This window comes from Chironomus tepperi, unplaced genomic scaffold, assembly GCF_022539635.2.
Source record: "Chironomus tepperi strain 1889 unplaced genomic scaffold, CSIRO-AGI_Ctep_v1 contig_427, whole genome shotgun sequence".
Taxonomy (NCBI): Eukaryota; Metazoa; Arthropoda; class Insecta; order Diptera; family Chironomidae; genus Chironomus; species Chironomus tepperi.
The window spans coordinates 47,219-60,540 of record NW_027226549.1 but is presented as its reverse complement, the minus strand read 5'-3'; the positions used below and the strand labels follow the sequence as shown (position 1 = coordinate 60,540).

Sequence of the window (13,322 nt, the reverse complement as noted above, 5' to 3'; positions counted from 1 at the left end):
CAAATCAATACAAACTATGGAAGATTCAGAAGAGGAACAACCACAAACATCAGGCATCCAAACCAGAAATAAAACTAAATTAGCTTTATCAATAAATAAGACACATAATAAGAAGAAAATGAAGAAGACAAGAAAAGTTAGAAAGCCAACGAAAGTTAAACTTGGTGGATATTCTGAAAGTTCTGATCATGACGAGGAAAATCTTAAGGTTGACTTTAATGCATTGAGTGTAAGTTAACCAATTATCAATTTACAGCTTAGGTTACTGATTAAATTTCCTTCAGATCCATACGCTGAGAAAGTACCGGAAGTTTTACCAGTTGCCAGTTGCATCAAACCTCAATAAATTAGAATTAGCAAAAGAAGTCAATAAGCATTTTCCAAATATTCCCTTAGTGGATGAAAAGACAATCATCAGTTATTTCGTGCATTTTAACAGGGATGAAGAAGTTAAAGAGTCAATATGTGATAATTAATTAATTGCTTTATTTTACACAATAAAAAGGATCTAATTCAATACAATTGTTTCACTTTCTTCATCACTGCTTGTGTCTACAACTTCCATTACTTCAGGCTTTTTAGTGACTTTCTTCTTAGGACTTTCCTGTACAATCTCGGCTTCACTCTCACTCTCACTGCTTTCATCTGATTCCTCATCATCTTTTGTCCAATTTGTCACTGTATCTTTGTCAATTTTCTCAAAGCTTTCTTCAGCCATTTCTTCCTCCGACTCCTCTGACTGATTATCATTTTCAGTGTCCATGACTTGATCAATTTCTTGAGCATCACAGAAATTTGCAGGAATATTTGTAAGTTTAATGCTCTGTGAAAAGCCTTTAATTTCACCTTTTTCTCTGTCGATTTTATCTTGTTCTAATGAGTCCTTAATGTACTCAACTATATGTCTAGCTCTTTCTGCTGCCATGTCAGAACATTTTTGAATGAGATATGGACTAGTTAATGAGACACCAGTTAAATGTATTGAACAAAGTTCCTTATATGCATTAACAGCAAGAATTAATGATGCATTAGTCACCCGTTCTTCAAGAAGTGTTGGATCAGCAATTGGCGTTTTGCCATCAAATAAAGCATAATTGACACAAATTGGATAATGATGTAGAACTATTGGAATTAATTCCTTTTCAGATGATTTGTGTATTGTGAATTCACCATCACCAGATGTTGTACAATCAGGTCTACGGAAGTGAGCAAGTGCCGAAATAGCTGCTATGCATGCACAATCTAATAAAAATAGAATTTAATCAGTTAAAATCCAATGATTCTTAAATTTAATAATTTACCTGCAACATTTCCTTCATTATTTAATATACTAATGTCTATTCTCAAGTTCCAGACCTTCTCTTCAGCTATAATACACAATGATTCAAGGTCAATACATCCAGATTCTCTAATTGTTCGCTCCAAAATTCTTGTAACAATTATGCACGGCTCATTCTGTTGACTTCCCATTTCAACGTTTATAAAGATTGTTCCTTCATTTGGTCTTGTTGTCTTTGGAGTGCTTACCTCACAGGATACACTTGCAAATACCTTAGTTTCTCCTAATGAAGCAATAACAGATCCATAATTTTTGCCGAAAAATATTCCCAAATTCCGAAACTCTTTTAATCCACGTTTATCTATCCTTAATCCTTCAGCTATTGCTTTCTCAACAAATGCTCGTTCATTATTTGATACAATTGGATCCTTCATTTCTCTTTATTATTTATTTTAATTAATCAAAATACATGTGATAATGTTTATAAACACCACATATTTTTGAGGGGAAATCAACTTTGCATGGATTTTTACAATTTTGCAATTTTTTACTGTTTTATCATTTCTGATTAATCTATTAACTTTATTTCAACTAGAAGTTGAAATCTTAGGTAACAATGGACAACTGTGAGTTTCAATCTCTTGATTGCGATGATTTAAGTTTCTATAAAAACTCAGCAACGTATTTTAATAATTTTGAATTTCAGGCTTTTTATAATAATATTTTTGAATATAAACCGATCGTTATGCTATTTCGATAACGGAGATAGCTGCTAATGTGAAAATTACACAGTCTAGAGAAAACTATATTTAAAAACATCTCGGGAAGATTGAGAACAAAATGAGTTACTTATCGTCCGCAAAGTTCCTATAATATGAAAATGATGTGTAAATGATATGTAATATTTCAGCGGGTTTGAAATTTTAAAATACGTTATAGAAATGTTTCGTCAAATTTTATGCTATTTTTAGAAACATTGATTTATGAGCTTAAATGAAACTTGATCACACTTGATTATATCAATAAGATAAGAACAAAATGTCAATCCAATAGTCAAAAACATGATAAAAGCTTTAGTGCATTAAGAATGAAAATTGCATTAATATGAGTCATTGATCTTCAAAGTGCCACAAATCCACAACATCAATTTAAATTTAGACACACGAAAAAGCTTCATCGTACACAAATATATATGTATGTCAACAGTATTTATATCTTTCTCAATGAAATACGTGAAAAAGTTGCTGAAAGATCAATGCTTGAAAAACTATGTACAGGAATATGTAGCTGAGGAAAAATGATGGAGAAAATGTTGTTTTTTCAAAGGCAGAGAAGAGAATTGACACTAGAGAAAATTAAAGATCCACCACTTGTGTATATTTTTTTGAGTCGGGAAAATCTTTCGGACGCACATTATTATTATCTAATAATAGAAATTGAAGATCGTTTTCCTTTGCAATCGGCAGAGATTTTTCTTAAATAATATTTAGACATTCATTTGGCTTACGTTTAGTCGACCAGCAACCTCGGGCACGGCGACAACTGCCAATAGAGACTAAAAGTTAATTTTTTTTTGTTGTGAAGAAGTAAGTTATAGTGGAAATAATTATAAGTGGAATTATAAGTTGGATCTAACTGGATGTCATATAAAATGATATTAAAATAATTTTGGAGTCGTTCCGCTCAAGTGACATAACGAAATGGGATATAGCATCAGCTTGTGCTAATTATATAATTACTGTAATATTATATTACATCTGAGGGATTTTGTCGCTACTTTGAGCTGCCAATTCATTAAATTTTAATTATTTTAAATTCCATTTTAATAATGTTGAAAGAAAAAAATTTAAGTTTTAAGCTCGAAAAACATCGTTAATGAATTGGAGATCTAGAAAAGATCACCAGATATCAAATAATTTTTCTTCACTCATGTAGTTCTATTTTTAAAACATGAACAGAAAATCTAAAACATTTTTTTTATTGTGCAAGTGTGTTAAGACTTTTTCTTGGGGAGAGGATACATACGGTTTGACAGAGTTGGTCTATTAAAGCTGCTATTTTTGAATTGATTGGACCGATATATATTAAATTAAGAACTAGATTCATTTTTAAAAATATTTAAAGTTTAAATTTTAACAATTCGATCAAATTTAAATTCCATTTTGAACTGAACTCGTCTTTTTGATAAAGGGATCATGAAATTTGGCATAACCTTGAAGACACAAGTCTCCATTTGATAGCTACACAAAGTTCGGAGTTCATTAGTACTCCGAATGGAACTCTTTACATATTTTACAAAGCTTCGTTAGCAAATACTTGAAATTTTGAATTTAAAGTTTCACAGGAAATCGAGATTTCCTTCTTAAACTCTAATTTAGATGACACAATCTAGCAAAAGTCCAATATAATGTCAAATCAAGCGAATTAGTTAGAATCGTCTGTCAGACATCATAAATATCTATTTATAGATTCACAAATTTTCTGTTTAATCACAATCCCCAAATTTTTGAGTAAATTACAAGTAAATTGTAATTTTTGATCAAAGCATCCTTTGCAAAATTTTCATATTTCTCGAAAAAGATCAAAAGAATTTCAATTAAAATTGCTTTAAATTTATAAATTCCTTCAAATTAAGCGTTCACCTTCTTAAAATCATTAGGAACATTAGATTTCTAGTCATTTTACGGTTTTCTCGCCTACTTTGTATTATTAGCTACAGAAAATCAACAAGTAGGTGTTGAAATCTAGCTAATTTTACAACTGTTTCTCAATAAAAAGTATCAGTATAAATAATCACCGACAGAACAATAAACTGTCACATTCCTTTCTAAAAATTTAATCGGCAAATCTCCAACAACATAAAATATCATAGCCAACTGTTGACGTCAAGTTAATTGACCAACTCTGCTTGTCGTATTGTGAAATAATGGCATTAGTAAGAAAATGAAAATTCACATTCTTGCGTTTGGCATCTTGCCTCGAATTTAGCTCAGAAAAATATGTGAATATTTATATCTACTCCTACTAACGACTACCTCTCACACCTACATATGCCACTTGCAAGGCTTCCAATATGCTTCTTTCAAATGTACGAATTGAAGAAAAAAATGTGAAGATGAAAAAGAAAAGTTAAATAATTTTTTTTATGTACGAATTCTAAAAATATCATTTTTTTGTACTTACAATGATTCTCTCCAACGCATGTGAAATATTTTCACATCTACACAATTTTTCAACATCTTTTTTGAACGTGGGGTTCAATAATTTTTAATTCAATTTCAAAGCCTACTTAGATTGGAATTCAATTTCAAAACAAATTTTGATTGAAATTCAGTTGCAAAATAAATTTTGATTCAAATTTAAAAGAATAAATTGGAAAATTGAAGAAAATATCAAAGTAGGCTTTGAATTTAAACAAATTTTCAAATTTTCCTCATAATTCACAAACTAAAGACAATTTTCTTTAATTTTCAGGTAATTCAAAACTCCTTTCAATATGTCTGACGAAGAGGAATATTCGTAAGTAGTCATTCAACCACTGGAGTTTTCTTTTTTATTACAAAACCACTATTTGCTCCTCAATATCAAACAGCTCCATGAAAAAAAAAACAAAAAAATAATTTCCAAATGAATTTTCTTTAAATTAAAAATATATACTTGACATATTACACACAATAAAATATAATTTATATCTTTCTACCTTCAAACCCTCCAAGCATCTTTGTTCCATGATCATTAAATCATTGATATTATCAAATGAATATCACTCAAGGGGTGCTAACTTTTTGATGCATTTTTCTTTCGTGTTGCACAACATGTCATTCCATTGTCACGTAGTTTAACTGTCATTTTTTGTCAAAATTTGAAATTTAAAAGATCGTTAGATTTTTGTAAATATTTGTATTGTATCTAATTGATCTAAACTGTGCTCAATTAGCTGACACCTCTTGATTTTGATATAAATTTTAAAATCCTGAAATTTTCTCTAAAAAAAATTTAATTATTTTTTTGATGCTTTTATTGAACATTTTTTAATGATTGATTCCTATATTTGAATTGATTTTTTAAGTTTTTTTTATATTTATGCTGGGTTTGAATTTTTACTCACATTTTGATTTTGAAAAGAGAGAAAAAAAATTTTAATTAAGTAATTAGTAATATTATTAAGATGAAAAAGGAGCCCTGAGCTGGTAGATATATAAAAAAAGAAAAATACATGAGAATTTATTTATGTTTTAAAAATTTAGACATTAAAACATATATTATGTAATCCCCCATTTAAAGTATATAAAAACAATCCTTTTTTCTGTTCGTTTCTTCACATATTAAAAAAAAAATAAAATTGTGACTCCTTACTATACACGTTAAATGTTAAATAAATATTTAGTGATGAAGAAGAAATCATTGAGGAGAAGGGCGAAGAGAGACAAGAAGAGTGAGTATGAATTTTCCTTAACATCTCTTTCACTGTCACTGTCTTATTTGTTTAGAATATTGCACTTAATTTATCAAATTTTTAAGAATTTTTTGAACTTTCGAATGACACACTTTGAATTTACTTAAAAATGACTTATTTTTTTGACGATTAGAATATAAAAATCACTTTTGTTATTAATTTTAATTCAGTCTTGAAAGGATATTATTAGAGATGCTAAAGCAGCGTACGCTTATTTACTTTTGAATGTTAATCACTTTTAATTTTCTTTAAACAACTAAAAATCTGTTTGGGCGGGAAGGTTGAATGAGGGGGAGCTTAAATTTCACTATAAACAGAGGTAGTAGGCATTGAATATCTTAATGTAAAGCAATAATAAATAGAATTTGTTCAATTTCCTTGAATATTTCTAAATGTAAACTGAAAAGATCATTTGTTTACAAGAGCTTACACAAGATTTAGCACGTCCGTGTACTTTGATCATCTAATATCTGGTTACGATCAGTAATTTCAAGTCTTAAATGCAAAAACATCTACATAAATTTGATATTTTTAAATGAAAAAGCTATCTGAGATCAGTTTTATTATGATTTTGCAATTGTGTAATTGTAGTTCAATTAAATGTATTCCATACAGAGCTTATTTATTCACAATGATGTTTATTCTTTGGAGTTTAAATACAAACTAAATTTTTATTAGAAAGGGGTTTTCAACTATGAAGAATATTCATATAATTTGAATTACAAATGAACGTTAATGATGAACAAAATGCATTAAATCTAATTAGAGATCGATTAATATGATGATCAAAGCTTTCTAGGACCGTTTTCTTAGTTATGTCTTAGGATTTACCAAAACCTCATCAATAAAGCTTTATAAAATGAAAATTTAAGCTCTTCCTACATATCATCCCGTCCTCTTGCATCTTTATGTTAGGATTCCATTTATTGTGTCTGTCTAATTGTTAGGATGACGGTATAAATTTCTTCTATTAGTTGATGCTTCTTTTCTAAAGAATTAAAACTGTCTTCTCAACAAAACTTATCTATTAATATTGAATCTAAACACAAAATTTATAGAATGAAGTAGAGAGTTTTACCCTTTTAGTTCTAAATGAATGTTATTCTGTTTTTTATTTGCAGGAAGTAAGTGCGATTAATCCAATATAATAAAAACGTTAAACAAATCAAAAAAATTAAAATATTAACGCGATATTGGTTTCTAATAATCACAAAAGAATGTTAATTTTTTTGGCCTCACTGTATATGTCTGGTTTACGTAGTAAAGAAAGTGGTAGATTTTTTTTTTGACTTTTTCTCTTCAATTTTTATTTTTAGTTTTTTTTTATTATCTTCTTAGTAGAAATTTAGTAATGTGGGAGTTTGACTAGTTTAAATGACGAAATATTTTTTCACATTTAATTTTAGTCTATTTTTGATGCAGCTTTTCCTTGTTTTGTGGCTCACTTTTGATTTTATTTGAATTTTTTTTCATAACCTCAAAAATTTTTTTCTTTTTGCTAATCGACTGGAAAAACTGCATCAAAATTTTGTATTAGTTTTTTTTTTTGCATTTAGATGCTTCTGCTTAAATTGCACATTTTTTTTTAAATCTTGAAATTTTTAGACATACCCCCGACTAACCACTTAACCTACAAATAGTTCAAAAAACACATTTTTTTCAAAATTTTTAATTGAAAAATTTACGAGAAAATTGCAATTGAAAATTATCGTAAATTCTTCAATTACTCAAATTACTCATGAAAAATATTGAAAAGTCCAAAATGAAAACAAAATTCTTTAATTGGTCAGACTTAATTTTAAAAATTGATAATATTGGGATTTACACATAATATGGGGATACATTTAATAGTAAAATTATAATTTAATTAATTTTTAAAAAATCGTAAATAATTTTTTTCCGTTAATTTTCAAATTTCCCGAAATGTTTTGTTGAAATATCCAAAAATAAATGATCATTGTCATATATGATAATCTCTGTTAATGAATGCGATGGGCAATGAATATAATAAAAATAAAATATTTCAAAATGCTCGCAGACCAGCAGCAAAGGCAGAGTAAGTCCTGAAGTATATTTTTAAGAAAAAAATAATCTTTTTTTATAAATACACTGAAAATCTAAAAGTTTTTTCTTTTTAAATGTATATATTTTTAAATATTTTTTCATTTTTTTTTTTCTTTTGAAACATAAAACTTTTATGTGTATAACTATTGGGTCTTGAGTGAAAAACTTGTTCTAAATAAATTTCCTTCAAAAAACACAACACGAAATTTGTGTTCCGAATTGATGTTAACTTATATATTGATATATTGGTAGGATGGACTTATTTTTCACCCAAGATGTTCAGCCGTGATGGACAATTTGCGAGATAAATGATTTTTTGATGTTTATTAACAAGTTTTATTAATAGAATTCAAATTATTTTGAAATTAATTCGTCAAAACCATACAAATTAATTGTTGATTTGCATAAAATCTTTACAAATTCGGTACAAAAACTGTTGATTAGTTTTAAGAATTTGTAAGGTTTTCATACAAGACACAGTAACAAATGCTGACTTTGATGATTAATCTCATTTAATTTGAATTCTAGCATTTTATTTTTGGCAAGACAACTCAGTGGCGTTGCATTGACAAATACAAATTTTGAAGTAGATACAAAACATTTGGTATTAAACAAAATCTGCTGATTGCTAAGAATTCATTAAATGTTGAAGATTTTTTTGTTGCAAAAATAAATAGTTATTGCCAGATACATTTCGGAAAAAAATTCAAAAGCGAAATTTTGATAATTCCCCAATTAAATTTATCGTTTTGATGTCATTAAAAATTTGATCAGCAACTGCACTAAATGTGGCAAGTCATAGATGTTGTAGATGGTAAACTATTGCTGTTGTAAATATTTTATTAATAATGTTTTTTTGTTTGCTGTCTTTTAGTTAGCATTATTTCCTTTATATATATGTAACAATTTTCTTGTGAGCTGTATTTTGATTCGATACAGTTTTTGTATTTGATTTCTGACCACAATACCAAACCAATTAAAATATAAACAATGATCTATCAATTACCGCCTACAAATTCCTATTATCAAAAAAAACACAAAGCATACAAGTTTAAACACAATTAAAACTATTGCAAAACACAATTTGAACCTAGAATTACAAATATAAATCCTTATACTTTTTAACTTAAACACACATACACACAAAATACATACTTACTACCTTAATTCCAAACAAATTTCCACGACGCATAATGTATTTAAATATAAATTTATTTGTCTTTACAAATTATTGTAAAACAGAGGAGATGATCCCGAATTCATTAAACGCCAAGATCAAAAGAGATCAGATCTCGATGAGCAGTTGAAAGAATACATTATGGAATGGCGTAAACAGCGCTCAAAGGAAGAAGATGAACTTAAGAAGCTTAAGGAAAAGCAAGCTAAGCGCAAGGTGTCTCGTGCTGAAGAGGAACAACGTATGGCTCAACGCAAGAAGGAAGAAGAAGAACGTCGTCAACGTGAAGTTGAAGAGAAGAAACAACGTGACATTGAAGAAAAGAGACGTCGTCTCGAAGAAGCCGAGAAGAAGCGTCAAGCTATGCTTCAAGCCATGAAAGATAAGGACAAGTCAAAGGGACCAAACTTCACCATCCAAAAGAAGGAAGGTTTCGGTGTCGGTGCCGCTGCCATGGAACGTAACAAGACCAAGGAACAATTGGAAGAAGAAAAGAAAATTTCATTGTCCTTCCGTATTAAGCCATTGGAAGTTGATGGTTTGAGCGGCGAGAAGTTGCGCGCCAAGGCCCAAGAATTGTGGGAAACCATTGTTCGTTTGGAAACAGAAAAGTACGATTTGGAAGAAAGGCAAAAACGTCAGGATTATGACTTGAAGGAATTGAAGGAAAGACAGAAGCAACAACTCAGACACAAGGCCTTAAAGAAGGGTCTTGACCCAGAAGCCTTGACTGGCAAATACCCAGTAAGTCCACAATAGTGTTACTTATGGACATTCTTTGACTTACAATGTTTTTAAATTACAGCCAAAGATCCAAGTCGCCTCCAAATACGAAAGACGTGTTGATACCCGCTCATATGATGATAAGAAGAAACTCTTCGAGGGTGTAAGTATTTCAGATCTAAAACTAACTCAAAATCCGCTTCTAATAATTAAATTAATGCAAAATATAAAGGGATATGACACATTAAGACTAGAGAGAATGGACAAGAGATGGAAGGAGCGACAAGACATATTCATGTCAAGATCGAAATGTAAGAGATCTGTGTCGATTTGTTTGTTCATCATCTCTAGTGACTAACTCTATATTCATACCGATCAATTTGTATTCACACTTTACATGTTCTATGTCTTTTCTGTTTGTGACCTTTTAGGGATTCGATAACATCTACAAAGAAGTCATTGAGAAGACATGGTCCGAACGTAAGGATCAATTCTCAGGACGTCAAAAATGTAAGTTTGTAACTAATTCTATGTTCATCACATTGTCCTTAAAAAATGTTGAATGACTTTTGGAATTGTCAAACTTGATTGCTAATCTATTAAATTATCCTTATAGCAAAACTTCCAAAATGGTTCGGTGAACGCCCAGGCAAGAGAGCCGGAGACCCCGAGACACCAGAGGGAGAGGAAGATGCCAAGGTTGGAGCCGAAGAGGAAGAAATTGAGGAAGAAGAAATTGAAGAGAAACACGTAAGTTTCTTTTAAATTTTAACGGTTTTTTAATAATTTGAATTTTCACTCATTTTTGACCGTTGAAAATTCAAAATAATTTTGACCGTTATTTTGAACATTTTTATAATAATTCAATTTAATTAAATTAAAGGTCGAAGTTGAGGAGGAAGAAGAGGAGGAAGAGGAAGAAGAAGAAGAGGAGGAGGAAGAAGAGGAAGAGGAGGAAGAAGAAGAATAAACATGGACCTACGGCAACAAAAAATAAATGTCTTTATCATTTCCTTTTTTACTATAATTTGACGGCTCTTTTCGTTATAATTTAATTACTCTATTCTGCTCAACATCTGAAATAAGTTTATAATAAAGGAAATTTCATCTTACTAAATTCAAATTGGATTTATTACTGTTTATTTCAGTTGTGTGCAACATGTGTGATGTGACACATGTCAGTGTGACATAGGACTGTGGTGTGCCATAACACAAAGAAGCAGGATATTCTGGACTGTATTATACATAAATTATAAAATTACATTTCAAAGCTTGCATTATTTGAATTGTCTTCGTCAATATCATCTTCATCCACCTCAAGCTCATACAATTTAACGATTTTTTGATTCGATGCCAAAAATGCAGCAACTTTACGAGTACCAGACACAGCCATTAGAATTCCACTGAATCCCTCAATTATTTTAAATGCACTCTCATCAATGAAATTGTACATGTTGAGTATTGCAATATCCGTAGATGAATTTTCAGACGTTTCATCGAGTATACGAGAAATTGGCAATTGAATGAAACATGACTGAATTTTTGTGCCAATTTCATTCCTTAATAAAGCAGACACTATTTTTGAGTTGTAAAATTTAACATCTATGAATGACAATTGTCCAAGTGACGAAATCTCAAAATCATCTCGATCACCAAAAATTATTTTTGCAATTCTCATTTCAGAATTAGCATAGTAAGCTATGAAAAGAAGTTCACAATCTGACAACAAAACTGTAAAATAATTAACAGCATTTTCATCATCTCCGTCAACAGTATGTGAAGTGACAATTCTTGGCTGCTCACAGAGTATGTCATTTCCAACAACAACATCAAATTGAAGCTGATATTTTGATCCAATTGACTTTTCTAGTCGCTGAAAAATGCTACTAATGCTTGATTCCATCATCTTTTGTTCCTGAATGAGTGACGTATTTTTACGGTGGGTATAGATGAACTTATTTGCTTCCAAACAGTCATTCTCAAATAGCAATTCACTCCATACATTTGTTGGATCATCTTGTGCTGGTATCATGAGATCTTTATTGGATAAATACTGTCCAATTCTCTCAAGATTAAACCTTATTTCCTTTTCATCAGAATCTTCCTTCTTATACTCTACACGATTCTGTTCAAAATTGTATAAAAATTCTGCGAGATGATTGACTTCCTGCTGTGATATTGGTCCGGCATCTTCAGGAACATTATCATCCATAAGTCTTGAAATTGTTATGTACAGCCATCGGAAAAATATTTTAAAATCTCTCATTGACTTGTCGATAATTTGCTGTAATTCATGTGATTTGATGAGGAATGAGCCGGTATTTTTGAGTGCTGAATTTGTTGCTAATCCTAAGAGTTCCTTATATTCATAAGCATTCTGATGCATGCCATACAAATGATTGACATGATGAAAAAGTGCAATCGTCGCACTGTATAATGGCTTAACGACAAGCTTTTGAATAGTTCCATAGCTCATTTCAAGACTATTGCTTAATTTCTTTAATTCTCTAACAGTCATGTCTTGTGTAAGGAATTGTTCAAGCGCTTCTGATGGATATCCAAATAGAAGTAGCTCTAAAAAGTCTGCAGAAATTGCTCCTTCCGACTGCTTTTTAGCATATTTTGCTAATTTATTATCCATTTCTAATAGTACGAGTTCCCATGCTTCTCCAATATGCTCAACTGTATCATTAATGTATTCTTGAATGTTTAATATCAAGCCATACTTGACTGATAACTTCCATAAAGCTGCATGATATTTTATCATTACCGGATTTTCAAAGCATGCATAATGAAGCATATTATCTCTCTGATAAAGCACAAAGAGTTGTTCAAAATTGATACTCAGCTTTGCTTCCAAAATATCAATTTTCTCATCACTATCAGCATTTATGGACTTCCTCAAGTCAATGAATCCACAAGATAAAACACCATAAACATAGATGTAAATTCGTGCATCTTCACAAATTACAATAAGGAAGTTGAGTCCAATTTTTGAGTAGAATTTTGTGCTTTTATAGTCATGCTTCTTCGTGCTGGATGATACAGTATTGTTAATATTCGGCAATTGAGATAAATAAACTTTGAAATCTTCCAGTATTGGTTTCTCTTCATCTGGAATATATATTGTATTTTGAGTCCAGCAAATTGACTTAATACTTGATGGAATTTTAATTGATATTATGACTTCTTTGGACTGATCCTCAATATCCACAAGATTAATTAAATGATTATTGTAAGCTATTGCTAAAATTTTCTCATCAATTCTCCATGCTAAAGATGTAACACTTGCTGCACTTGCATCCATTGCAGCAGGCGGTGGTATTTTCATCGGTACATCCCATTTAAATCGATTAATTACTACCTCCCCTGAAAAATAATCATACTTTAATTTAGTAAAAATTCTTAAAATTTAATAATATTTATTTACCTGTTTCGCTGACTAAAGCAATTAGATCCATTTTGTTACTCCATTGCATATCATAAATACAATTCGGATTATTCCGATTTCCTATCAATTTCATTGACATTTTTAATTAATTAAGTGATTTTTATTATGATGCAAATCCAAACAAAATATTTTGATAAACAAACGAATTTTTGAAAAAGTAAATAAAAATAAC

General features: G+C 30.0%; 3 protein-coding genes across 5 annotated transcripts; 1 reads left to right on the top strand and 2 right to left on the bottom strand.

The window, feature by feature from the left end:
- Positions 1-464: 464 nt before the first annotated feature.
- On the bottom strand, positions 465-1,808 carry Rrp45 (exosome complex component Rrp45). Its single transcript, XM_070649637.1, has 2 exons — positions 1,302-1,808; positions 465-1,242 (listed from the first exon to the last, which is right to left on the bottom strand). The coding sequence occupies exons 1-2, from the start codon at positions 1,711-1,713 to the stop codon at positions 509-511; spliced, it is 1,146 nt and encodes a 381-aa protein (XP_070505738.1). The 5' UTR covers positions 1,714-1,808; the 3' UTR covers positions 465-508.
- Positions 1,809-2,725: 917 nt separating this feature from the next.
- up (Troponin T, skeletal muscle) lies at positions 2,726-10,816 on the top strand. Of its 3 annotated transcripts, XM_070649633.1 has the most exons (9): positions 2,726-2,865; positions 4,754-4,798; positions 5,667-5,714; positions 7,774-7,791; positions 9,042-9,720; positions 9,782-9,862; positions 10,131-10,209; positions 10,316-10,449; positions 10,583-10,816. In XM_070649633.1, the coding sequence occupies exons 2-9, from the start codon at positions 4,776-4,778 to the stop codon at positions 10,667-10,669; spliced, it is 1,149 nt and encodes a 382-aa protein (XP_070505734.1). In that variant the 5' UTR covers positions 2,726-2,865; positions 4,754-4,775; the 3' UTR covers positions 10,670-10,816. The 3 variants fall into 3 exon arrangements, with proteins under 3 accessions (XP_070505734.1, XP_070505736.1, XP_070505737.1); XM_070649635.1 differs by lacking the exon at positions 7,774-7,791; XM_070649636.1 differs by lacking the exons at positions 5,667-5,714; positions 7,774-7,791 and having other exon boundaries at positions 2,727-2,865.
- Positions 10,817-10,852: 36 nt separating this feature from the next.
- Positions 10,853-13,276, bottom strand: APC4 (anaphase-promoting complex subunit 4). Its single transcript, XM_070649632.1, has 2 exons — positions 13,130-13,276; positions 10,853-13,068 (listed from the first exon to the last, which is right to left on the bottom strand). The coding sequence occupies exons 1-2, from the start codon at positions 13,227-13,229 to the stop codon at positions 10,958-10,960; spliced, it is 2,211 nt and encodes a 736-aa protein (XP_070505733.1). The 5' UTR covers positions 13,230-13,276; the 3' UTR covers positions 10,853-10,957.
- Between the last annotated feature and the right edge of the window lie 46 nt (positions 13,277-13,322).